At 36.5% G+C, this 27714-nt stretch overlaps 1 protein-coding gene across 1 annotated transcript in view; it reads right to left on the bottom strand.

The window, feature by feature from the left end:
• Nucleotides 1–4463: 4463 nt before the first annotated feature.
• RRM2B (ribonucleotide reductase regulatory TP53 inducible subunit M2B) overlaps nucleotides 4464–27714 on the bottom strand; it is a 35471-nt gene continuing 12220 nt past the window's right edge. Inside the window, exons 3-9 of the mRNA XM_004000027.6 lie at nucleotides 26391–26507; nucleotides 25134–25267; nucleotides 24164–24258; nucleotides 17878–18011; nucleotides 11053–11157; nucleotides 9624–9737; nucleotides 4464–8418 (exon numbers count right to left, since the gene is read on the bottom strand). Of these exons, the coding sequence (XP_004000076.3) occupies nucleotides 8266–8418; nucleotides 9624–9737; nucleotides 11053–11157; nucleotides 17878–18011; nucleotides 24164–24258; nucleotides 25134–25267; nucleotides 26391–26507 (852 nt within the window). The 3' untranslated portion in view covers nucleotides 4464–8265. The remainder of the gene's footprint in view (nucleotides 8419–9623; nucleotides 9738–11052; nucleotides 11158–17877; nucleotides 18012–24163; nucleotides 24259–25133; nucleotides 25268–26390; nucleotides 26508–27714) is intronic.

The following is a 27714-nucleotide window of genomic DNA, read 5'->3' on the forward strand; positions in this document are numbered from 1 at the left end:
AGGAGCAGCCTCTGAGCAGAGAAACCAGTGGCTCAAGGGCTCCACCATGAGGAAATCAGGAAATGAGACCTCTGGCAAAACATCGTGATCTTGCACCTGCAGGCAGTCAAAGGTGCAGATGGGGAACAGAAGGCCAGTGGGGCAGCCAGGTCACAGTTGTCCAGCAAGAAAGGGGACTTGGTACCGTGTGCCCCCCCACCTTCCGCCACAGTCACTTCTGCTTCACCCGACCTCAGGGAAGGCGGGGGGCCACGACAGCCTCCTTTGTCTTTTTCCAGCTCCGTGCAGGACACACGGGGGCTGGCAACTCTGAGCTTTACGCTGGTAGCAGCTGGCAAGATGCTGAAGCTATTCTTCCCTTGTGGAGAATTAGATGGAATTAGCTTTGCTAAATTCCCATCAGCCCTGCCCACCAAATGCCCCACTGACTACAACAGAGCCGCCCGGCAGCTGAGGGTAGGATGCGGCAGTGTCTGACCCTCACCTCCACGGGCTTCTCCCCTGCAGCCTGAGCAGTGCCTGCAGCTGCTGACCCTCATCTCAGGCTGCACAGCCCTTTGAGGTGGTTTGGGACCCACCGCCCATGGGACCTGGGACTCTGCTCATCAGAGCTGCAGAGATGTCTTTATCAGGGGAGTCTAGGAAAAGCATGAACTGTATCAAACCAAACTGGGGCAGAATCCTGGCTTTATCTGTACCACTTTAAGCAAGGAGTAGATAAGGAGTAAACCCTCTCTGAAAGTCACCTTGAAAATAGAGGAAATAACTCTTTAATATGTGTCTACCCCACTATGCTCCATGAGGCAGACGTCAGGTCTGTTTTTTTTCATAGTTTGATCTCCGGCACCTGGCACAGTGTCTGACATTTAGGATACACTCAATAAATATTTTTGAAGGGATGAAGGAAAAATAAGTTACAATAGGATTAAGAGCATAAAATGATATGATATATGTAAAGCAAACAGGGCACATGTGCTCTGTAAATGACAGTTTCTAGCGACCAGCTTATTCTGATTACATGAAACCAGGCTTCATGATTCAACTAATTATGACTGTCATTCATTCATTCATTGAGGAAATACTGATAAACTGCTACGTCCACACGGAAAACACAAATGTGAAAAAAAAAAAAAACCAACTTCTCATCTGAAAGTGGCTCAGTTAAATGTCAGCCAGATATAGAGAGCTATGAGCACACAGAGGAAGGACTTTCCCAGAGGATGAGTAGAGGCCAGCCAGTAAAGAAGGTAGGAGCAGAGAAAAAATCTGAAAGGGAAAAAACTCTGTGCCAAACTCTATGGCCCATCGATGAAGCTGAGTTCCTAGAGATAAGTATAATTGTATCACACACAGGAGAGATGCTCGGAACAGATTTTTACTCAACTGTTTTCTCAGAGACGTAAAGGTTGATTGTGTCTGGATGTTGCCTTCAGTGGGTTTGACTCCCTCTTAGCCACATGAAGGACGGTGTACATCCTCTGGAATTTGGGACTCTAAACCTAGAGACCCAAACCAACAGATGACAAGAATTAGAGGCACGTGCTCCCCTATCATCTGAAATGTAAACAAATTGAAGCAAGTATGTCTTTGTTTGCTACCACTTTATAACCTGAGTTCCGAGAAGGACTTCTTGGGGAGCTCTGATCTGGACAGCTCAACATTTTAGACATGAGAGATTTGGTTTCGGGTTTCCAAAATTGTCATATGCAACCACTGCCAGGATATGCCATTCTGAGTTCCACCTGTACTATTACTTTATCTAATTCTTTAAAATTTACTTTTTACTTAAAGCAATATTTGTGAAGATATATATCCCAAATATGATTAGAAAATAAGTATTAATTGCCCTTGCAGCTCTGATGTCTTCAAACCTTATTGCCAATCCAACCAGGCCTCAGCAGGTAAGCCCTCTCTGCCCCCTCCATTAAGTGATGTTTAAACACAATTCCCAGCAGGCTTTGGGGGAGAACAAGCGAAGCTCTAAATTGACACCGGCCAACAGAGTGTGTTAGGAAAGCGTAGAGGTCAAGGAGATCTATCCCATGAAAAATATCACCAACAGTAGGAATAGAAACCTGGGTGCACTCAGCGAAAAGATGATGGGATTTAAAGCCGTAACACCTGCCTCTTTTACTAGTTGTGCGGTCTCAGGCAAGCAACTTAACCTGAGCCTCAGGTCCCTTTTTAATATTATTGGGACATGGCAATTTCTTATAAAATGAGTGAACCAACGAAGCGGTTAGAATAATAGGATTGCAAAATCACCTTACAAGCACTAAAGTATGTACAAATACTTATTATCTCACTGGGAATTAATTCTTTGCACAGAATTTGGACACTATCATGAACAATGAGAGAATGTCAAGAACATACCCCTTGGCCTTTACTCAGACAAACTGGAGGATGCTCTTGTTTCCCGTGATGTGGAAACATGCTAACCTGGAGAAATGAGCAGGGCAGATGTGGTTTGAGAGCTGGCACAGTGTGCAGAAAGCCCAGGTGCTCAAGGCTCCTAGAAAGGTCCCATAAAACGAGGACGGCGGTTTTTCTTATTACAGGATGACCGTGCAGATCGTGGACACCACATTCATTGGTAACAACCCTGCTCTTCTAAAACTCGCAACTCCACTGTGCCTCCCTCTCCTCTTCACCTCGCCCTCTCCACAGTACTTCAGTTTCACTGAACACTTCACCTGGCTCTCAGGGGCCTCTCCAGGAGCAAACCCTGGGCTCTCAGCTTCTTGACTGATACATACCCGGACGCCCTGGTTCTTCCCAATTCCTTTTTTGTTTCCAGGGGCTAATTTTTGTTCCACCTAGGGTCCTTTGGGTTGCAAATCAGGAGACTTACACTATCTTAGGCAAAAAGTAGTCATTTATTAACCTTTATAGAAGATGATGAAAAATTGCAAAGAATGGGGATATCGTTAGGCTTTGGGGGCAGCTGGAACTAGGACTTTTTCTCTAGCTTTGTCATTCGAATAAAAGTGCTTCTGTGCCTTTAGTTTCATTTAGACATGACTTAAGTAAGGATATGGCTCCCTCCTGGATCACCTGCTTGACCCCGGGCGGAGACAGATGGGAGTACGCACTTGGCTTGGCAGCCCTGGGAACCCCACGCGGTGGGAAAGGGAACAGCAGCTCCCACAAGTAAGTGGCTCTTATTCCTAGAAGGGAGGGGAATGTGGGTGTTGGGCATTGAGGAGGGCACCTGTTGGGATGAGGACTGGATGTTGTATGGAAACCAATTTGACAATAAAGTATACTTAATATTTAAAAAAAAAGAACAGCTAATGTCCTCAATCGCTCTCTGATTGCAAGGACTCCACAGGACAGAAATCATGCACAGACATTTGTATATTGAGTTATACTGTGGCTTCTTAGGTTCTAGATTTAGGACTCCTCTAATTGTCAAATTTTTCAGCCCAGAATATCGCTCGTGGGCCCACAATTCACAAAGAAAAAGCAGATGACAAAGGCGCCTTCTTGGGGAGTGAGGGTAGTATCAGAAGGTGGGCATAGTATGGAAAAGCAATTGTGGAGAATGGAGAACAAGTTTACCAGGAAATTGTACTAGAGTTATCAGATAGTGCTGAGGTAGGTGCTATAAACTGAATGCTGTGTCCCACCAAAATTCATGTTGAAACCTAATCCCCAGTGTGCTGATGTTTGGAGGTGGGGCCTGGGTGACTGGATCATGAATAGGGTTAGGGCCCTTATGAAAGAGACCTCAGAGAGCTCCCTCACCCTTCTTCCATGTGAGTACATAGTGAGTAGACAACTGTTTATGAACCAGGAAGCGAGACTCACGGGACACCGAATCTGTCAGCACCTTGATTTCTCAGCCTCCACAACTGTGAGAAGTAAATGCCTAGTTTCAGCCCCCCAGTTTATAGTAGTTTTCAATAGCAGCCCCAATGGACTAACACAGTAGGTAAATGTTTACATGGATTTATAGTAAGGAGATCCAATTTGTCTTACATGCCCTTTTCTCTAGCAGCATTTGGCTGCTTATTGAGGGAAATATGGAAAAACTGATTGTCGTCATGTTTGTAACAGGGTGGGGAAATCTCCTTGACTTTTCTATGTATGGTATAAATGCAGAAGAGGAACAGAGTTCAGGGTATTGGTAAAGTACACATATTACCCCTAGTAATATTATGTATTGTGGAATCTCAGCTGGATATAAAGAGACATGGATTGGGTGAAGGCAGATGAGAGGGAGGACTGGGGGAATCCCACTTATGTCAAAAGAACAGTGTGTGTGTGTGTGTGTGTGTGTGTGTGTGTGTGTGAGAGAGAGAGAGAGAGAGAGAGAGAGAGAGAAAGAGAGAGAGTTGAACAAAGTAATACCAATATGTATTTATCTGTATGCACAAAGAGAAAACATACATTTCTTGATTAGGGTAGCCCCTTCACTTATAAAAAAATACTCTTACTCAAAAAGGACACACACAAAATGATGTAGCTATGATACAGTTTATTTCAACACACTAACCCCAAAAAATAACAAAACAACCTATTTCTTTGGGGAAAAAAAAAACCCAACATTCTACATATTCAGGGTTGGCTTGATTGACCACAATGCATTTTAGCAAAAAGACTTAGGTACACCACACCTAATAAAGCTCTCTATATACACAGTAAATACCAAATAGCTTTGCTAAATTACCAGACATTTGGAAAAAAACAAAACATTATTATAAAAGAATCAAATGCACTAAGTTAACAATCTTGTGAACTTAGAAAAAGACTTGAATTGTTGCATTTTTATCTGTACAAAAAAATCAATCTCTATCCTTCCATTTTTACCTATATTTTCCTTAGGCCCCAAATTTGAAAGCTGAAATCCTTTCTTTCTAAGGCCCTGGGAATATCAAGTTTTCCTTCAAATTTACAGTCATCTAAAAAGGGGATTATCTGAAGGCTGGGAAAAACAAAGAAAAACTAGATTTCACTTCTGTACCACTCATGCAGATTCCACTGAGAAGAGCTCCTGAGTTGGCTACCAATTCATGCCAATTTAGTTCAAAAACACAATACCTGATTATAGGACTAAACTGGCTTTTATGCAGCTCAGGAACAGATTTCTTTATCACTGAAAATCAGTTAGCGACATTAAGCCCTTAGCTTAATCCGTGCAAATGCGGTATGGGAATTCTATGACATGGAAGTTAGCATATTTAAATGTAAAATGCAAAGTTATGAATATTAAATAATGTGTGTTTTAAATATGCAAACTGCTATGTTTTCTCAATACAGTTGACCCTTGAAGAACATGGGTTTGACCTGCACAGGCCCACGTATATGTGGATTTTTTTCAATAAATAGAGTATAGTACTGTAAGTGTATTTCTCTTCCTTATGATTTTCTTAAAAACATCTTTTCTCTAACTCACTTTATTGTAAGAATACAGTACACAATACATATAACACACATAATATGTGCTAATCAACTTGTTTGTGTTATTGGTAAGGCTTCCAGTCAACAGTAGGCTATTAATAGTTAACTTGTGGGGGAGTCAAAGGTTACATGTGGATTTTCAACCGTGCGGGGATTTGGTGCCCCTAAGTCCCATGTTGTTCAAGGGCCAACTGTAATCACTTTTTATGAATAAAAAATAAAATGTCAAAAGAAGAAGAAATGTTGATATTCCAAAATGAGACACTAAGACATGACTCGAGTAAGCTTATAGGTAAAAACAATTGTTTATTATCGTGTGTAACTGAACAACAAAATAGCCTTGTCTGAAAGCACTGAATCAAACTGTCTTCCCAAGTCCTTCCAAGTCATGATTCTACATACTACAATGAAGTTATTTTTAATAAGTGCTGTCATGAACTACAAGTTTTTACATTCCTAAATAACAAACTTAACTTTACTATAGCAATGACTTAAGTACATGTGCTATTAAAAAAAACTTGTAAACATACTCTGAATTTCTTTACCTGTGAGATAGTATTAAAAGGCAATTCCACAATTTCTTCATTCCTTAAGAACTAGGAACCAAAATACTAAACATAATAAATAAATATGCAACCTGAAGGCCTGGAAAAGGATATAGAACACTGAATATAATAAACCAGTGTATTAAAAATCCAGTATTTCAGTATTAAAACTTCCTCATCTCAACACAGTTAGGTTTATTGCTACTATAAATAAGCTTCATATTAAGGCACCTGTCATTACCTATGAGAAAGATCTGGATTCAAAACAAAGGGAATATGCACTGAAAACTTTTTTCTTTCATTCCAATATTATTGCAGATATTCTCAATTTATAATGTTAAGTGTTTCTACAGTAGTATACACATCTTTGAGCATACTACCTGAATATAGGTAAATAATTTACATAACACCTTAATAAAGTACATGATACCTGAATGAGAAAATAGGCAAAATCACATCAAGATGGATGTAAAGGACTAAATACAAGAAAGATGATAATCTCTAGGGAAAAAGAATTCTACTGCAAGGACAGTGATAAGAGCCCACCTTGGCCAAGTCATTTAACTTCTCTGAGCCTCACTCTCTCCTAGCAGTAAAATGTCAATATTAGCTGTCAAGCTTATAAGGCTGTTGTGTGATCACGTGACATGATGTAAAACCAGCTGGCCAACCATGAAGCACTGAACAAACGGCACTGTCATAGGCCGAAATATCACAGGCTTCTGACAGTTTCCCTAACAAGGTTATGGCCTGGTCCTCTTGCATCCACTTGAGAACTCCCATTTTTAGTCATTAGAACGTTGCTGATTGAATGGAGCAAAAATTTATGCAAAGTGAAAAATCTCTAAATTCTAGGTTGCAGAATGTTATAAAGCAGTTTGCTGTTAAGTGGGGAACTACACTGTTTTGGGGGCTCAGGCTATCTCTTGGCTCTTCCTAACGATAAAGAGGGGTCCATGGCCTTTCCTCACTGTCTCCTCTGCAGAAACCTTTGTCTCCCTTGCCATCTGCTATTGTGCAGGATGCATAGTTCCATTAGGACTCTACCTTTTAACAGCATAAAAGAGTTTGAAGAGTATTAAAGAAGCACAGCTGAGGTCAGTCTCAGGTACGTTACTCAGCTCGGCACAAATATGGTTTAGTAAATCCCTCCAGGTCTCCTTTGCCTAGTCCACAAGTCCTTCCTCTGTGTACAAAATGGTTCTAGGGCAGCCTTTTCCAAACTATATTCAGAGGAATACTAGTTAGGTGAGATGTTAACAGGTAAACTACAGATCTTTGTTAAGTAAGTCTGGGATATGCAGGGAGAAGTAAGTTTTATGTCCTGAAGAATTTCTCTCTTTGACGTACTGACTATATACTTCAGAGAGGAAGAAGGGAGGATAGCATTTCCCAGGTTCATCTGACCACAGAATCCCATTTTTCCCCACAAAATATCTAGAGGGGCTCACAGCTTTTAGAACATTCTTGAGGAAATGCTATTCTAGCTAATTCACCCAGGGTTTAAACATTTCAGGGCTAGCTATGTCTGGCAATTGTTACCTTTTGATTTCTAAAGGAGCAAAATCATTTTACTTACAAGGTCAACTGCCAGGCTGATCTCCCGAATTTCACTTCATAAGTGTCCTGCCCAAAGCAACTGAGAACTAAATTTCCTTTACTACATGCTGAGGAATTTGAAGAAGCAATTCTCAAGTTAATGAGAATTATAATTTTTAAATGAAATCTTTATATTCTCCCTCAAACATTAAAATATAAAGATCTAATTCTAGATCTTAGAACCTAGAATCAAAATTACTTTGAGGACAGGGGAGAATTTTATCACAACATCGCCATAATTAAGACTGTTAATAAGTAGTAATGGTGGTGGTCGTGGCTAAGCACCTATTTTGTGGCTCAATCCTCATATCCACATGATAAATTTAGGAGCTACTATTACACCCACTTTAAGGATACATACATTGAGATTTAGAGAGATTAACTGACTTTCCAAGGATCACACAAAGCAGTAAGGGCAGAATCTCAAATCTGACCCCTCACCTCATGCTCTTAATCTATATAAACTATATAACACCATCTTATATTTTCGTGACAAAACAATAGAATTGAAGTCACATCCTGAATGTCAAATGGGAAAATTAGAGTGTATTTCTATAAATCCAACTTATTGAAATTTGGTTTTGGATTTCCTTTTAAGCAAACTTTTGTTGCCTAAGGGAGCTACTTTGTTTTTTTTTGTTTTGTTTTGTTTTGTTTTTTAAAGCAGAGAAAAACAGACTGCTATTTACCAGTGATAGGTTTATCTATGGGGAGAGTTCTAAAAATCTGCATCCAGGGTGAAGACATTATCTGTAGTTTCTGCCATAACTGCAAAACGTTGATACTCTGCAACTCGTTTCTCAAAGAAATTTGTTTTCCCTTCCAAAGAAATGTTTTCCATAAAATCAAAGGGATTTTCTGCCTGAAAAACCTAAAAAGAAAAGAAGTGTTATTAGACATTCTGAAGAAGCCAAATTACACCCATAAGAACAACAACACATAACAAGGCTTCTCATTAAATACAACTTAAGCTTACATTTCCATGCTAAGAAGTTAAAACCTATAATTTCTAATTACCATCGCATATACAGTACATTGTAAAGTTCCATGAATATCCAATTATGGTGAATACAACATGACCACTTAGTATGTATTTACTGTATGTCTGATAGTATTTTAAGTGCTTTATGTATACCAACTCATCAACAATCCTTTCTGGTAAGTATTATTATTATCTCCCTTTCGTAGATGAGGAAATGAAGGTAGAGGTTAAACAACGTGCTTAAGGTCACAGAGCTAGAAAGTGGCAGAGCCAGGATTCAAACCCAGGTAGACTGGCTGCAGCCTCCATCTGTTACGTCATGTGAGAAGCACACGACTTTATGAAATTCAGGTATATTATCTCTGATAAAAAAAAAATGAAAAATAACTTAAAAGGCAACTGAGTTCAAAGGACCAAATTATGACAGTTAATGTCTTCCTAATAACCATTTGTATTTAAAAGTATAAACGTTTGGATGCACCAATCTCACTAAATAAGTAAAAGGTAAACAGGTTTCTTTTTTATTTTTATAAGCTTATTTTATTTATTTTGAGAGAGAGAGAACACACATGGGAGGGACAGAGAGAAAGGGAGAGAGAGAGAGAACCCTAAGCAGGCACTGCACTATCAGCAGGGAGTCCAATGCGGGTCTCAAACTCACGAACCATGAGATCATGACCTGAGCCAAAATCAAGAGTGAAGACACTTAACCTACTGAGCCACTCAGGTGTCCCATAAGTTAAACAAGTCTTTAAAAAAAGTATTAATGCAAAAATTACAACATGAGGATTTATGAGGGTAACATATATATATATACATATTAAATCCAATTAAAGATAATCCTATTAAATACCTGCAATTATTACAAGTAATTTATTGAACTTATTAATTCTAAGATTTATCAGCTTCTTCCTTCTGTTATGAATTTCCAGTTTCAAAGGATTTTGCAAAACAAATTTGTTCATGCAAAACAAGGCTGTCACAGTAATTTTAAAAAGTAGACTGATGTGATACAAATGCTTTCAATGAAATATAGTGTTTTAGTGGTCTTACTAACATTTTAGCTAGTAGTAATAAATTTTTAAACATCTTACCTTTGAGAACCCAAGTTCCACAAGTAATCTGTCAGCTACAAACTCAATATATTGTTTCATCAAAACACAATTCATTCCAATGAGGCCAACTGGCAAGGCTTCTGTTAGAAACTCCTGAGATAAGAACAAAAACAGAATCAAGTACAAAGACAGAACAATAAATAAGTATTTTCCAAATAAAAACAGGGTATTAGTTTTAATCTTCTAAGTCCCTGAGGAAAGTTCACTAGGGTAAATTCTTTCAACATGGCAATATCCATTTGTTTAAAAATGTTTGGGGTTTTACTATTCACAGTATTTCACATTCTCAAATAGCCAAAGTAAACTGAAACTGTCAAATTACTTATATTTTACAAAGTAGTATATATAGGACCTAAATTCACAGACTTTCCAGAGAGAAAAGAGGGCATACTTTGTCCTGAAATATCTGGAAAAAGATTCACCAGAGATGATCACTGTGGGAAACATGGTTATGGAAGGGGATTAGGAAAGAGAGAAACACATTTAACAAAGAAAATGAGAAAGAGAAATGGATCTGGGGGTTAAACTGAACTCCAACTATATTGAAAGACAGTAGCAAAGTGTTAATCGAGAAAAAAATAAAAATACTAACCATTTGGATTTAGTTCTCAAAATGATTAAAAATACTAAAATGAATTTCATTCCTTTTCACCCCTCCCAATATGAAAACTATGGCTATTGAACTGTATGGTATTTTTTTTAAAGAGTCAAAAGTTTTAATTGTATTTTTAAACTAGTTCTTTCAAATGATAAAAACATTAAGTGGAACATCCAGGTCTTTGTAGTCAGAAATTTTTACATTCTATAAATTTTTACTATTTGTGAACTCATTGACTTGTTAATTCTATAAACATTTGGTGCATGCTTCAAGCTAGATACACTGCTTGGTTTTGAAAATACAAAACAAATAAGAAACTATCACTTCCCTCCAGTAGCTGAAAAGCTAAAAAATATAAAGCTGAAATGATTAAAATAGTTTGCTATGGCACAAAATGTGACAGATCAAAGGGACAGAAAAAAAAATCCTGAAATAGGTTTTAATATACATAAACTTTAATATATCACATTTACTTAGTAACCAAATTATAAACTGACATAATAATTGAAATGCATCATCTTTTCATAACATACATACATAAACCTTAATGTATAACATTTACTTATGAACCAAATTATAAATTGACATATATACATAAACCTTAATGTATAACATTTGCTTATGAACCAAATTATAAACTGACATAATAATTGAAATGCATCATCTTTTCATACTGTCAGGTTGACTATATAAAATTACTGATATTTGCTTTGGCCTATAAGTGGCAATTTCAAATGAGTCAACCTAACACAATAATTACAAACATCAGAGAAAAGGAGATGGGCTAATCATATAAGCTACCCTGCTTACCTGCTCAATTTCAACAGCATTAACAATGATCTCCCTGACCCTTTCTTCTGATGGCTTATTTACTAAGTATTGAAACATCAGGCAAGCAAAGTCACAGTGAAGTCCCTAAAATAGAAGAAAAGTACCACTGTCAAAGAACGTCTAATTTTCACACAGTCATGTGTCAGGCATCATATAAGTAGGTTCTAGGAATGCAACACAGAACTTCTGGAAGATAAAAGAATTCATAGTACCAGGAACTACTTTCCTTCAAATCTCATTAAAATGCCAATTATAATAACCTATCATGAAAATTTTTCAGTGCCAGCCAATCTTAATTCATAAACATGACAGATGAATCAATCAACAACAACAATAAAAATCTGCAACCAAAATCGTTTCAGAAAGGAAAACAAAGCAAGGGATAGAATGAAAATTCATTAATTTCTAATGTATAAAAAAATTAAAAATGATTGAAAATAATAAGTATTTAAAGAAAAAGGTGAGGAGTACCTGGGTGGCTCAGTTGGTTAAGTGTCCAACTTTGGCTCAGGCCATGATCTCATGGCTCATGGGTTTGAGTCCCCTTTCTGGCTCTCTGCTATCAGTGTAGAGCCTGCTTTAGATCCTCTGCCCCCCCCCCAACTTGTGTTCTCTCTCTCTCTCAAAAATAAACAAACATTAAAAATAATAATTAAAAAAATAAAGATGAAACTCATGAGATTTCAGAAAGACATCTTAAATAAGAACAGCTCAAGATAAAAATAAATTTAGTGCAATGAAAATGGAGACTGAAGAATTAAGAAAACCATTTGAAGCTATACAAAGTAGAAATGACACTGCAGATAACCAAAGAAAATAAACTTGTGAGATACCTTGAGAACAGAATGGTTATGCAAATACAAGAAATCGTAGAGAGCTTTAAATAGAGAACAGAGCAAGGAGATCCAACCTACAGTGATCAGGATTCCAAAACACAGAACAGATGGTAAAAAGCTGAAAACAACAGGAGTAATTGCAAAAAGTCAAAAGAAAGAGAGAGGCCAGAGACAGAGAAAGATGATGCAGTGCCAAACAAAATTAAGCTAGAGACTGACCTCAAGGCAGAGTCAGTGAACATTTCTAAACTGCAAAGAAAAAGAAATAATTTTGTAGGAGGAGGAGGGGCAGAAGGTGGAGGAGGGACTGTGCACTTTACATCAGAGTTTACTTGGGTTTTTCTAAATAAATCAGCAAAAACCAAAGACAAATTAAAGATAAGACTCAAATCAAAGGTTGTATTCCAAGGATTATTTACCTAGTTATCATTCCCAGAAGAAACCATCAGAAAAAAAGCCCCTTTGAACAGCTAATCTTAGAAGATTTGCTAGTCAAACATTTTTCCCAGACTGGACTCAAGAGGATACTTCAAATTACCAAAGGCTGAATTTCAAATAAACTGTGAAAGCTGTTACAGAAAGTGTTGATTAGAACTGAGAGCTAGCTACCTATTACAGAGATGAGGAAATCAAAGGTAGGCACTCATTCTGCTAAATCAATAAGTAGATAAAATTAATTTTGAGGTTTAAAGTAATTCCAATAAAAATTTCAATGGGATTGTTTCTAGTTAAAAAATTATGGAGCTCCTGGGTGGCTCAAATGGTCAAACATCTGACTCTTGGTTTCAGCTCAGGTCATGATCTCACAGTTCGTGAATTAGAGCCCCACATTGGGCTCTGCGCTGACAGTGTGGAGCCTGCTTGAGATTCTCTGTCTCCTTCTCTCTCTCTCTGCTCCTCCCCTGCTCTGCCTCTAATTCTCTCTCTCTGTCTCTCAAAAAAAAAAAACCCAAAAAACAAAAAACAAAAACCCCACATTAAAAAAAAATCTAATCTGAGGGGCACCTGAGTGGCTCAAACAGTTAAGCGTCTGACTCTTGGTTTCAGATCAAGTCAAGATTTCAAGGTTTGTGGGTTCAAGCCCCACGTTGAGATCTGCACTGACAGATGGAGACTGGTTTGGATTCTCTCTCGCGCTTGCTCGCTCTCTCTGCCCCTCCTCCGCTCACACACATATAGGTACTCTCTCTCAAAAAGTAAATAAACATTAAAAAAATTAATCTGAGACGAGAACTTAATTATTTGAGCTACCAAAAAGATATAATTATGTAATATGATAGAGGTCCAAATTATTGTTACAATGGCAATCGTATCACAACAGAAAAATGTATAAAATTAATATGTTACATATCTTAAGTTTGCACAATATTGTATGTCAAATACATTTCAATTAAAAAACTAATCTGGGGTGCCTGTGTGGCTCAGTCGGTTAAGCATCTAACTTCAGCTCAGGTCATGATCTCACGGTTCATGAGTTCAAGCCCCACTTGGGGCTCTGTGCTGACATTTCAGAGCCTGGAGCCTGCTTTGGATTCTGTGTCTCCCTCTCTCTCTAGCCCTCCCTCACTTGCACTCCATCTCTCCCTCAAAAATAAATTAAGGAAACATTACAAACTTAAAAAAAATATATTCCTTAAGAATATATGGGCAGAATCTTATAAGAACAATTTTAATAGGATTTAAATTTTCAATAGGATTTAATGTTATGGGATTTATCCTAGTAGTTATCAAAACATAAAAAACAACAATAATTAAAATTGTTTGTTTGGCATGGAATTCAATAGATAGGTTAATGAAAAGAAAAAATAACCCCCAAACAGATTTTAGTACACTTAAAAACTTTAATATATAATAAAAAAGCCATCACAAGTCAATGGATAAAGATCGATTACTTAACAAAAGAACTAGAAAAATTTCCTAAGAGTGTGTGAAATAAAGTTAAGTTAAATTCTAACTTATCCTATATTTGTACCAAATTCTATACTTAATACTAGACAAATTCCAATTGTATTAAAGTTAAATGTTCAAAAGTCAAGAGGAAAATATGTGTAATTATTTAAATATCTCTGGAAGTGGATCACATCAATTTCAGGGTTTTGTATGTTAAAAGAACAAATAAAATTGAAAAGCAAAGGACATGGCACAAAAACAGACACTCAGATCAATGAAACTGAACAGAGAACCCAGAAATGGACCCACAAACATATGGCCAACTAATCTTTGAAAGCAGGAAAGAATATCCAGTAGAATCAAGACAGTCTTTTCAGCAAGTGGTGCTGGGAAAATTGGACAACGACATGCAGAAAAATGAACCTGGACCACTTTCTTATACTATACACAAAAATAAACTCAAAATGGATGAAAGACCTAAATGTAAGACAGGAAGCCATCAAAATCCTCGAGAAGACAAAAAAGAACTATTGGGACCTAATCAAAATAAAATTTTTTTTAATGTTTATTTATTTTTGAGACAGAGGGAGACAGAGCGTGAGTGGGGGAGGGGCACAGAGAGAGGGAGACACAGAATCCGAAACAGGCTCCAAGCTCTGAGCTGTCAGCACAGAGCCTGATGTGGGGCTTGAACCCATGAACCATGAGATCATGACCTGAGCCAAAGTTGGACGCTTAACTGACTGAGGCACCCAGGCGCCCCTGGCCCCTAGACATAATCAAAACAAAAAGCTTCTGCACAGCAAAGGAAACAATCAGCAAAACTAAAAGGCAACCGACAGAATGGGAGAAGATATTTGTAAACGACATGTCAGATAAAGGGTTAGTATCCAAAACCTATAAAGAACTTATCAAACTCAACACCCAAAAAACAAATAATCCAGTGAAGAAATGGGCAAAAGACATGAATAGACATTTCTCCAAAGAAGACATCTAGATGGCCAACTGACATATGAAAAAATGCTCAACATCACTCATCATCAGGGAAATACAAATCAAAACCACAAAACCACAAAACCACCTCACACCTGTCAGAATGGCTAACATTAACAACTCAGGCAACAACAGATGTTGGTGAGGATGTGGAAAGAGGATCTCTTTTGCACTGCTGGTGGGACTGCAAACTGGTACAGCCACTCTGGAAAATAGTATAGAGGTTCCTCAAAAAATTAAAAATAGAGCTACTCTATGAGCCAGCCATTGCACTACTAGGTATTTATCCAAGGGATACAAGTGTGCTGTTTCGAAGGGACACATGCACCCCCATGTTTATAGCAGCACTATCAACAATAGCCAAAGTATGGAAAGAGCCCAAATATCCATCGATGGATGAATGGATAAAGAAAATGTGGTATATATATACAATGGAGTATTACTCGGCAATCAAAAAGAATGAAATCTTGCCATTTGCAACTACGTGGATGGAACTAGAGGGTATTATGCTAAGCGAAATTAGCCAGTCAGAGAAAAACAAATATCATATGACCTCACTAATACAAAACAGATGAACATAAGGGAAGGGAAGCAAAAATAATATAAAAACAGGGAGGAGGACAAAACATAAGAGACTCTTAAATATGGAGAACAGAGGGTTACTGGAGGGGTTGGGGGGGGGGTGGGCTAAATGGGTAAGGGGCATTAAGGAATCTACTCCTGAAATCATTGTTGCACTATATGCTGACTTGGATGTAAATTTAAAAAATAATAATTATTATAATAAAGATAAATTTAAAAAAATTTTAAAAGCAAAGGACAAACTGGGAATGTATTTACAATAAATATGACAAAATTAATATTTTACATAATATTTATGCATAAATATAACAAATTAAAAAAACAAACACTTATTGAAAGAGCCCCATCAGTCACTGTGCATTGGGAATGTATATCAACAGAAATAGAGGCAAAAGACAAGAATAGATAAAAGGGAAAAAAAATACAAATAACTAATATCATTATGAAAAAAAGTTCAATCTAAGTAGTAATCAAACAAATGCAAATAAAACCAAAAATAAGAAACCATTACCCCTATCAAATTTGTCAAATATTTAAAACAGAAATCCAAATTTTGGTGAGGTTATGGTAAGAAAAGACACATTCATACATTGCTGGGTAGGGCTTGCTATAAAATTTCTGGGAAGAAATCTGCAAATAAATATGGATAATCTTTAAATGTTTAAGCCTTATAATCTAGTAACTTTATGTATAAGCAATCTAGCATAGGAAAATCATACGAAATTGGGACAAAGCTCACATACAAAGACATTCATTTTGCATTATAGCAAAAGAACTAAACAAAAAAACCCAGAAATAACCTGAATTCCCAATTATAGAATAGTCAAATAATTGATACATTCCTTCATTAGAATATTATATATCTAACATAACTACTCTTTCTAAAATTCCTTAGTTTCATAGAAAAATGCTCACAATATTCTAATAAATCTCAGCTCATAAAAATATGCAAAAAGCAGAGTATTTTAAATCATAAAATTATGATGTTCATATATCTACACAGATTTAAATGTAGAAAATTGTCTAAAAAGAAATACAATGAAATACTAAACGTGGTTATCTCTGTGTTAAGATTGAGTGATTTTATTCTCTGACGTCTCTATAATCACCACATAAGACATTTATGATAAAAATTATTAGAAATTGAAAGACATGAAATAACAAAAATTATACAAAGCATTTTATGGCACTTAAAGAGTATTTTCACACATACTCGTTCATTTTATTTTAACAAAATCCTATCAAGGTTTATAGTGGAAGAAACTGAGGCTCAGAGAAGTTAACAACTTGACAGTGTCACTTAGAAATAAGCTGTCCTTAGATTCTCTGCCACTCTTATGTGGATCCTGAGAAACTTAACAGAAACCCATGGGGGAGGGGAAGGAAAAAAAAAAAGAGGTTAGAGTGGGAGAGAGCCAAAGCATAAGAGGCTCTTAAAAACTGAGAACAAACTGAGGGTTGATGGGGGGTGGGAGGGAGGGGAGGGTGGGTGATGGGCATTGAAGAGGGCATCTTTTGGGATGAGCACTGGGTGTTGTATGGAAACCAATTTGACAATACATTTCATATACTGAAAAAAAAAAAAAGAAAAGAAAGAAGCTGAGGGGCCAGGATTAGTGCAGTCAATAAATATGAACTGAAGGCTGTGATGGGCTAAATCTTGAGAACAGAAAGACAAATAAGACAAGGTGTTGCACACAGGGAGCCTTGAGTCCAACAGAGGAGAGAGGAATAAAGTACAGAATATGTACGGACTCTAATATAGGGACAGGTACCAGTTTCAAAGGGATACATAAAGGAAAGAGTGGTCCATTCTACCTAATTGAGTCAGGAAAGTTTTGAGTTGTCACCTGTGCGAAGGTAATCAACAGATGGAAAAGTTGGTAGGAAGATGGAAAGGGCAGTGCAGGCAGATGGAGACAAGATTTAGTTACTGGCTGGATGTGGCTAAGAAAGAAAGAATGCAATCTAAAATGACTCCCAGAATTCAAATTTGGATGACTGGATAGAAGGTAGTATCATTCAATGATACAGGGAAAACCGAAGAATGAATCTGGGGGACAAAGGATGCATTTTATTTCTGAAATATTAGGTTTGAGATATCTGTGGAGCCTTTCAGGACAAACTATCTGACATGCACTTGAACATATGGGTTTGGAGCTCAAAAAAAGAATGTCTGCGCTAAAGTTGGGGTTGTTATGAGCATCTAAATGGTAGCTGATTCCATGGAAACAGACAAGATCAGCCAGGAGGTCATGTACAGTGAAGGAGAGAGGCCAAGGTGGGAACCTAGGATTTAATGATATTTAAGGATGAGCAGGGAAGACTGAGGAGGAACAAGAGGCAGAAGAAAAACACAATGTCTTAAAAACCAAGTAAGAAATTACTTCCTACTTTCTTTTAATTACCAGGATATGTGTCATTATAAGCATTTTCCAGGGGAAAGAAAAATAAACACCAAAAATGAAAACAAATATAACTAGAAGAATACTTCCTTCCTTACTTCATCTCTGCTGATGAGTTCATTGGAAAAAGTGAGTCCAGGCATAAGACCTCTTTTCTTCAGCCAGAATATAGCAGCAAAAGATCCCGAGAAGAAAATCCCTTCTACAGCTGCAAAAGCCACCACTCTTTCCCCTGGAGACAGAAAATAGTTTTCTTTTCTGAAATATCATATACTGCAGACATTTTCAAGCTTACATATATAAAACACACATATTTTTACATATATATTTATACCAATATCACAACTATTTTGCCAAGAAACAAAACCAACAAATTAGTGCCATAGTCAAGCGTGTTCAGAGGAGGAAACCCACCACCTCTACCTACTACTGCAGAAAAACACGTAGGTGTGTCGACTTCAAATCGTATGTCAGACACTGCACTCCTGTGGGTCTTGGTATCTGGACAAAGGAGATCTTTCCCTACTCAAAAAAAGAGGCAATTTATCTGTGCGCCACAAGTGCCTATGAGTGTAGTATGTACATATAAATGTGCATGTATTGGAAATACAGAGTAGAAGAGAAGATCTTATGACAAATGTCTCCCTCTTGACGATTGAGGGAGGGGACGTTGCTGAGGTTTTTATTTTTAGAAACCTAAGATACGTTATAGATTAGCAGTGAACATTCCAAAAAACATTGCCATGCATCTACAATTAAAAAAAAAAAAAGATACATCCAGCTAAAGATAACAAATATGTCTATTGGATAAAATATCCCATCATATAAGCAAAAATACTATCTTCTGCTAAATACATAAGGCCCAATTTTCAAAGGTTACTCAATATTATGCAAGGACTTTGCAGAAGCCCATCTCCTAAAAGGTCTATAATAGAACCATCTCTGTAACACTATCCCTAGGGACCGATTATAAGTCTGACCCCAGCAAATGTCACCACACTTCATATGCTCAGGAGAAATATTCATAGACATGTCTGTCTAGGGAGAAAGGTTTGGTCTATAGGACTGTGAGATAAAGGCAGGGCAGCTGAGTGCTTGAACCAACCACAGACCTGTTTCAACAATGACATCATAGCTTGTATCCCAGTACTGTCACAGGACCAAACACAGAGAGTGCGCTTAATGAACGTGTTCTGAACTGAATCAATGGAAGCTATATAAGCACTAGGTGATAAAAGACATTACCATTCATTCTATGAAAACTGCTAAAATCTGATCCAGAATATTTATAACTGCCACAGCAAATGTAATTGTAATATTTAATTTCCAAAAAGAAAGAGAACTTTTAATATTTCTGGCAGTCTCTAAATAGTGCTCTGGTTTGTCCTTGTTCTTTTCCCTGATTATCTTAAATAAATCAAATCAGATCAATTTTATCAAATAATTGTCTATTAGTAGCCCCAAACATCAGAAAAACTTTTAGAGTATTTTACTTATACAGACACAATTTTAAAAGTCACTTTGAAAAAAAAAAAAGAAATGTAAATTAAATAAGTACTTATTGAGTATATACTGTTTAGAAGGAATTATCAAGAGAAGAATCTTTAGTGTACTATGTAATAAATATTAAATGTAATAATAATCACTGTGGTCTGCTGACTCTTGAAAACAAAAATAGCTCTTTAGACCAGCTACATTTTTTAAGATGAAGATCTGTCTTTAGTTTAACATACAGATTTCTATATTTTTATCTTACTATTAGTAAGATAATGGATAGTTATAGCTGATGCATGTTTGTCATTAAGGCAATGTCATATGGACATTTAACTGTAAGAGAACTAGACTATAACACAAACATTACGAATAAGAGGAAATCTTTAACTATTCCGTGTATTCACGTGAATACTAAAGAATGAAAATCATGACAGAAATAGTTACAGAAGGCTACTTCTCTTAAAGGGTTAAGAGAAGTAAACTTGACAAATTTAGAGAGATGTAAATTAAAAGAAGATTTCCAAAATATTTATTCTAAAAGCTATAACAAATATGAAGGCTTCATGATTTGTTTTAAAGATGGGAAAGTAGGACATATTTTTTTTTTTCTTTAGGAGGTAACTTTATTTCTGCCATATTCCCTTTAACTTTGTCTTTCAACAATTTCACTCAGAGTGTATAGTTCTTTATTATGTATGTCCTACATAATGAACGACATACAAATTTCTCTCTTCCTTCATTTCAGGAAATTCAGTTTTTTATTATATCTTTTTTTCTCTGAGTTGGCGCAAAGCTTATTCTTTAAAATGATACTCTCAATCTTTTGTTCTCAGGATTTTCTCTAAAAATATGTGGAATTGGGGCGCCTGGGTGGCGCAGTCGGTTAAGCGTCCGACTTCAGCCAGGTCACGATCTCGCGGTCCGTGAGTTCGAGCCCCGCGTCGGGCTCTGGGCTGATGGCTCGGAGCCTGGAGCCTGTTTCCGATTCTGTGTCTCCCTCTCTCTCTGCCCCTCGCCCGTTCATGCTCTGTCTCTCTCTGTCCCAAAAATAAATAAACGTTGAAAAAAAAAATTTTTTTTAAATATGTGGAATTATAGATTTTGTTTTGAGAATCCATGTATAATTTTTGACTCCTCAAAACTTAGCTACTAATAGCTCATTGTTGAATGGAAACCTTACAGATAATAATCAATCAACACATATTTTGTGTTATATGTATTATATACTGTATTCTCAGAATAAAGCTGAAGAAAATTTTATTAAGAAAATAAGGAAGAAAAAATACATTTACATATACTGTATTTATTGAAAAAAATCTGTGTATAGTGGACCCACCTAAGTCAAACCCATGTTGTTCAAGGGTCAACTGAAATGTTGTTCATGGGAAATGATTCTTTTTTTTCCAAAAGTTTATACATTAGCCTATTTGCTTTTCTGATTATAGACATTTGCCCAATAGACCCTCTTTTCTTTTAAACTGTGACTCCTTTTACCCATTTCTCCTGCCCCCTAGCCCCTACTTCTTACAACCACCAATCTGTTGTATCTATGAGCTTGGATTTTAGTTTTTAGTTTTTTTGTTCTTAGTTTCCACATATAAGAGAGATCATGTGGTATTTGTTTTTCTCTGTCTGACTTGTTTCACTTACAATGCCTTCAAGGTCCATCCATGTTGTTGCAAATGGTGAAATTTCATTTTTTTTTATGGCTAAATTCTGTGCCATTATTATTCATATATATATATATATATATATATATATATATATATATAATAACATATGTATTATTCACACCACATTTTCTTTATCCATTTATACATTGATGGGCACTTAGGTTGTTTCCACATCTTGGCTATTATAAATAATGCTGCAATGAACATGGGGGTGCAGATTTTTTTTTTGAGTTAGTGTTTTAACTTTTTTCAGATAAATACCCAGAAGAGGAATTGAATCACTGGATCATATGGTAGTTCTATTTTTCAGTTTTTGAGGAACCTCCATACCGGTTTCCCCAGTGGCTGAACAAATATACATTCCCAGCAATAGTGTACAAGGGCTCCCTTTTGTCCACATCCTCACCAACACTTCTTACCTTTTGAGGAGACTATCTTTTCCCAATTGTATATTCTTGGCTCCTTTGTCATCAATTAATTGGCCATATAGGCATGGGTTTATTTCTGGGCTCTCTCTTCTGTTCCATTGATCTATGTGTCTGTTTTTTTATACTGTTTTGATTACTATAGCTTTGTAAAATAGTTTAAAATCAGGGTGCATGATGCCTCTAGCTTTGTTCTTTCTCAAGATTGCTTGGCTATTTGGGATTTTCTTTGTAGTTCCACATAAATTTCAGAATTGTTTATTCTATTTCTTTGAAAATGCCATTGGAATTTTGATAGGGATTGCACAGAATCTATAGATTGCTTTGGGTATTATGAACATTTTAGCAATATTGATTCTTCCAATCTCTGAGCATGGAATATTTTTCCATTTATTTGTGTCTTCATTTTCTTTCATCAATAGCTTATAGTTTCCAATATCCAAGTCTTCATCTCCTTTGTTAAATTTATTCCTAGGTATTCTATTCTTGTTGATGCAATTATATATGGGATTGTTTAATTTCTTTTTCTGATAGTTCATTATTATTGTATAGAAACACAACAGACTTCTGTATATGAATTTTATATCCTGCAACTTCACTGAATCTTTTTATTAGTTCTAATAGTTTTTTGTTTGTTTGTTTGATGGAGCCTTTGGGGTTTTCTATGTATAATATCATGTCATCTGCAAACAGTGAGTTTTACTTCTTCCTTTCCAATTTGGATGCCTTTTTTTTTTTTTTTTCTTGCCTAATTGCTCCAACTAGGACTTCCAATACTTTGTGGAATAAAAGTGGTGAGAGTAGGCATCCTTGTCTTGTTCCTGATCTTGAGGAAAGGCTTTCAGCTTTTCGCCCTTGAGTATAATGTTAGCTGTGAGTCTGTCATGTATGGCTTTACCATGTTGAAGTATGTTTCCTCTATACCTGCTTTTTTGAAAGTTTTTATCATAAATGGACATTGAATTTTGTCAGGTGCTTTTTCTGCATCTGCACTATAGGTTTGCCTTGGGGGCAAGCAATATGGAGAATTTCACTGGAGCCCTCATGTTGCTACATGGTGGCTACCGCCCTCCTCTATTTTCTCTCTTTCTAGGTTACTTTCTTTGGTAATCATGAAATATATGCTATCTGAGAGCCTGTTCATCATTTGCCATTGGTACCTATCCATACTAATATTTTTGATGCATACTGAACACCTTGACGTTTTCCTCCTTTTTCAAAAATGTGTATTTATTTTGAGAGAGAGCAAGAAAGTGAACGGTGGAGAGAGAGAATCCCAAGCAGGTCCTGTGCTGTCAGCGCAGAGCCAGATGCAGGGTTGGATCTCACAACCACGTTATCACGACATGAGCCAAAATCAAGAGTAGGACGCTTAACCGACTGAGCCATCCAGGGGCCCCTCCTCCTTTTTTTCTTTAAAGCTGGTATTTCTTAAACCACTCATGAGAGAATCAGCTTGATATAAAATGCAGATTCCCCAGTCCTACCTGGGCCTCCTAAATCACTCTCTGGTGAGGACCAGGATTCTGCAGGGTTTTTCTACAAACTCTTGGGTGATTTTTTACACCCATTGAGAACCATCACTTTTCTCATTCTTGAACTGAAGGCAATGCAGACATCTGTTTCTTCCCTGATATGAAACAGGCTTGCCCCATACCCTTCTCTACATTGCTGGTTCTCAACATGTGGTCCAGAGGGTCCCTGGAAATCCACACACTGAGGAGGTCTGGGGTCAAAACTATTTTCATAACAATGCTAAGGCACTATTTATTTATTTATTACTACCATTCTCTCATGAGCATACATTGGTGTTCATCCACAATAATCTAAGAAGCCTGGTAAAGTAGTGCTCCCTTTTCTAACTACCCATCTGAATAAGATTAGATTTTCTTCATAACTATACAATAAACTACAAAAATATTCTACAACAAATTGAATGTAGCAGCAGATATAATCCAGTTGTCTTCTATTAAATCAGACATTTAAAAGGTTGCAAAAATTTGGGGGGTATGAAATAGTGTTTTTTCATAAATATGTGCTATTTATAATAAAATATAATGAGGTATTACTGTTATTTTATTTATAATAAAATATAATGGGTTATTACTGCTATTTTAAAATGATTTAATAACCCAAATTTCAATGATGTAAGTTTGTTTTCATTTCTAATATGGAAATATCAACAAATCACACAAATAGATGAGTCCTCAATATTTTTTAAAAGCATAAAGAAATCCTGAGACCAAAAATTTTGAGACTTGCTTCCCTATATAATGAATACAACCAGAAAGTAAAGACCACCAATTATTAAATAGATGAGAATGAGAAAGGTACTTAGAGATATTCAAATAAAGTATCTGAATATTTTAATGAAATTTAATAAATATTTATTGAGCAACTACTATGTATAGTTTTTCAGAAACTACACACTTGTTCCCTGAAAAAAATGTGAGTTTGACTTGCTTTAAATTTCTAAAATCAACATTCATGAAAGCAGAGACAAACTGTGCTTGCTATAATATTCTTATTAGATTCTACGTGACTTTTATATACCTGTAATTATGTGTCTTAACCTTTCAACTTACAACTTATTAAACAAAATAGATAACAGCTTTAGATTATTTTATCACTGGTTCCTAAGAATTAGGAATGATTCCATGAAAGGTGCATATGGTGACATTTGTATTCCTTTTCCATTCTGTGACTTTGATTAGTACCTGATAGTCATACCACATAGAAAGTGTTATATCAACTGAGCCAAATTTGATGATTTTTAAATTAAAGCTACTTACCAAAAGTAGATTTTCTATCTGCTATCCATCGTAGGGCCCAATCTGCTTTTTTCTTAACATATGGCATTGTTTCAATTGCATTAAATAAAAATTCCCTGTAAAAACAAAAGAATTAAGAAATTTGTTTTTCTTAATCAGAATAATTTTCATAGTTTAATCATCAATAATAATTGCAACTCGGGGCACCTGGGTGGTTCAGTCAGTTGAGCAACCAACTCTTGACTTCAGCTCAGGTCATGATCCCAGGGTCGAGGGATTAAGCCTTAAAATGAAACTAAAATTCAAATTAGTGGTTTGGATCTGTGCTGATACAAAATTGGCTAAAGTCAATATTCAATTTCTAAAAAGATTATGCTAATAAACAATTTTTTAAATATAATACTCAAAGATGAACTGGTTTTCTACCCGCTTTTTTTTTTTTAATGTCTACTTATTTTTGAGATAGAGAGTGTCACCAGGGGAGGGGCAGAGAGAGAGGGGGACAGAGGATCCAAAGCAGGCTCTGCACTGACAGCAGCAAGCCAGACATGGGGCTCAAACTCATGAATTGTGAGATCAACTGACTATGCCACCCAGGCGCCCGTATACAAGTTTTTTTTTTTTTTTTTAAACTCAACACATTATTAAACGAGAGAAAACATTTGAATAATCTTTTCCTAACATTTAGTTTTGGAGTAAATTCTGCCTTTTTTTTTTTTTTTTTTTTTTTGAGAGAGGGAGAGAGAGCAAGAGTGCTCATGTAAACAGAGGAGATGGGCAGAAGGAGAGACAGACAGACAGAGAATCCCAAGCAGGCCCTATGCTCAGTGCAGAGCCTGACAGGGGTCTTGATCCCAGGACTCTGAGATCATGACCTGAGCCAAAATCAAGAGTCAGAAGCTCAACCGACTGAGCCACCTGGATGCCCCAGTTCTGCTCTTAACATAAGCAATAGCATAAACCTTTGTAAATAAAATCCCAGTGGTAATACCTTTTCTTGGGATCTCTGATGTACGTGTCTATTAGCAAACTGTACATCTCTGAGTGAACATTCTCGATGAGAATTTGAAAGCCATAGAAACAGCGAGCCTCTGGAACCTGAACCTCCTGACTAAAGCGCTCCACCTATGAAAATAAGGGAAACATACATATCCAATTCTGTGGGCTCTCATTAAACATTGCAAATCAGAATCTGGACATCATAATTATCATTTAAAAATGTCATGCCACGAACAGGTTAGACAGAACTTATAGATTATTTTAAGCAGTATTGTTTATCTATCAATCCTCCACAATAAATTAGTTGCATAATATATTTTTTCAAATTATTTTATGCATATATACAAATGATTCAGACCTATATCTTTTATTATCTATTTTGCTCACTTAATACTATGCACAATTTGCCAAAGCATTAAATATTCTAAAATATTTTTTTAATATGAAATGTATTGTCAAATTGGTTTCCATACAACACCCAGTGCTCATCCCAACAGGAGCCCTCCTCAATGCCCATCACCCACTTTCCCCTCCCTCCCACCCCCCATCAACCCTCAGTTTATTCCCAGTTTTTAAGAGTCTCTTATGGTTTGCCTCCCTCCCTCTCTTTTTTTTTCCTTCCCCTCCCCCATGGTCTTCTGTTAAGTTTCTCAGGATCCAGTTGCATCATGTATTCTTAAGCAACTAAATGAGTTGATCTATTAAGTAGAGATACTCCCTATAGCCAAGTACATCGTAGAACATCAAAAATAAATACTTTGCTTTGTAAAACTGACCTTAAGTCTTTTTGTTTTCCCCAACAGCTGATAGTTTGAACAAAACCCCTTCTAATTCACTATGAAAGTTTGTATCTTTCTAATTCTCTTTAACAAGAAAGCATGCCTCCTGGCCAACCAGAATACAAGTTTAAACAAGGGGAACCAGAATGTAGAGCTCAATTACACAGTTCTAGAAAGGTTATTAAGGTGCAGGCTCTCTATTAAGGTTACTATCTAAGGGTAAAAATCAAACTCATGTCTATGCATTGTAAGTAGTTTTGATTGGCACAATATGCTTGATTTCATGATATTTTGCTGGTCAAATGGGAGAAATGTATCCTTTTCTCTGACACTTCATCAGAAAAACATTTCTGAGAGTTAAGCTACATCTACTTAATTTCCTAGACATTATTTTTCAGGCTCGGACTGTTTTAACACTATTATCATGATTTAGCTTCTGAATGGAAACAGAAATAAAACAAAAACCTTACCAAATTTTCATTCACAATGCCATCACTGGCTGCAAAAAACGCTAATATGTGAGAGATAAAATACTTCTCATCAGATTTAAGCTTGTTCCAGTGAGGGAGATCCTTTGATAAGTCAACCTGGAAATAAAAAGATTTTCAAGAATTTTAACTTGGTGTTTAATTCTTCTCAAAGTGTTTAGAAAACTAACTTTCATCTCAAAGTTCGGGAGAGACATCTCAGTAGCAATAAAATTTGAAAAAGGAACAAAATGTTAACATACCTGCTATAGACTGAATGTTTGTGTTCCCCCACCAAATTCATATATTTGAAACTAATGCCCAATGTGATGGTATTTGGAGGTGAAGTCTTGGGCGGTGGTTAGGTCATGAGGGGGGAGCTCTCATGAATGGGATTAGTGCCCTTATAAAAAAACTCCCCAGAGAGCTTCCGCACCTCCTCTGCTATGTGAAACACAGAAAGTAAACAGTTATCTCTGAACCAGGGACTGAGACCTCACCAGGTACCAAATCTTCCAGAGACTTGATCTTGGAATTCCCAGCCTACAGAACTGTGAGAAATAAAATTCTGTTGTTTGTAAGCCATCCAGTCTAATGTATTATTATAGCAACCCAAACCGACGAGACTATTACAAAGGAACACAATAAAAGCATTATGAAGGACTCTATATTCTGACTTAGAAACTGGCCAGGATATTCTTTCAAAGTATTAAAATTAGCATAACTATCGTCACCACAAAAAGGAAACGGTAATTACTGCACAGGATGCAGGTGTTAGCTAACATATTTTGCAATATATGTGTATCAAATCAGTATGTTGTATACCTTAAACTTACACAATATTTTAGGTAAATTATATCTCAATAAATCTAGGGAGAAAAACAATCTAGTGGCTCTAGAAAAAATGAAGGAAGGGCCAAAGGGGGGAAAGAGATTAAAAACTGATCAAGAAGGAACTGAGGCAGGGACATCTGGGTGGCTCAGTTGGTTAAGCGTCCAACTTCAGCTCAGGTCATGATCTCGCGGTTCATGAGTTTGAGCCCCATGATGGGCTCTGTGCTGGCAGCTCAGAGCCTGGAGCCTGCTTCGGATTCTGTCTCCTTTTCTCTTTCCCCTTCCCCTGCTTGCTCTCTCTCTCTCGAAAATAAACAAACATTTAAAAATTAAAAAAAAAAAAAAAAGGAACTGAGGCAGAATAAACTAATGACTTTCAGCTGCCATTGCTTTAACATGGTATATAATACTGTAGTGCTAGATTAACTACCTCGTAAGCAATAGTAGCTGCTACTTTATGGGCAGCTAATCTACTTTTATACCCAGAAAGTAA

This window comes from Felis catus, chromosome F2 (genome assembly GCF_018350175.1).
Source record: "Felis catus isolate Fca126 chromosome F2, F.catus_Fca126_mat1.0, whole genome shotgun sequence".
Taxonomy (NCBI): domain Eukaryota; kingdom Metazoa; phylum Chordata; class Mammalia; order Carnivora; family Felidae; genus Felis; species Felis catus.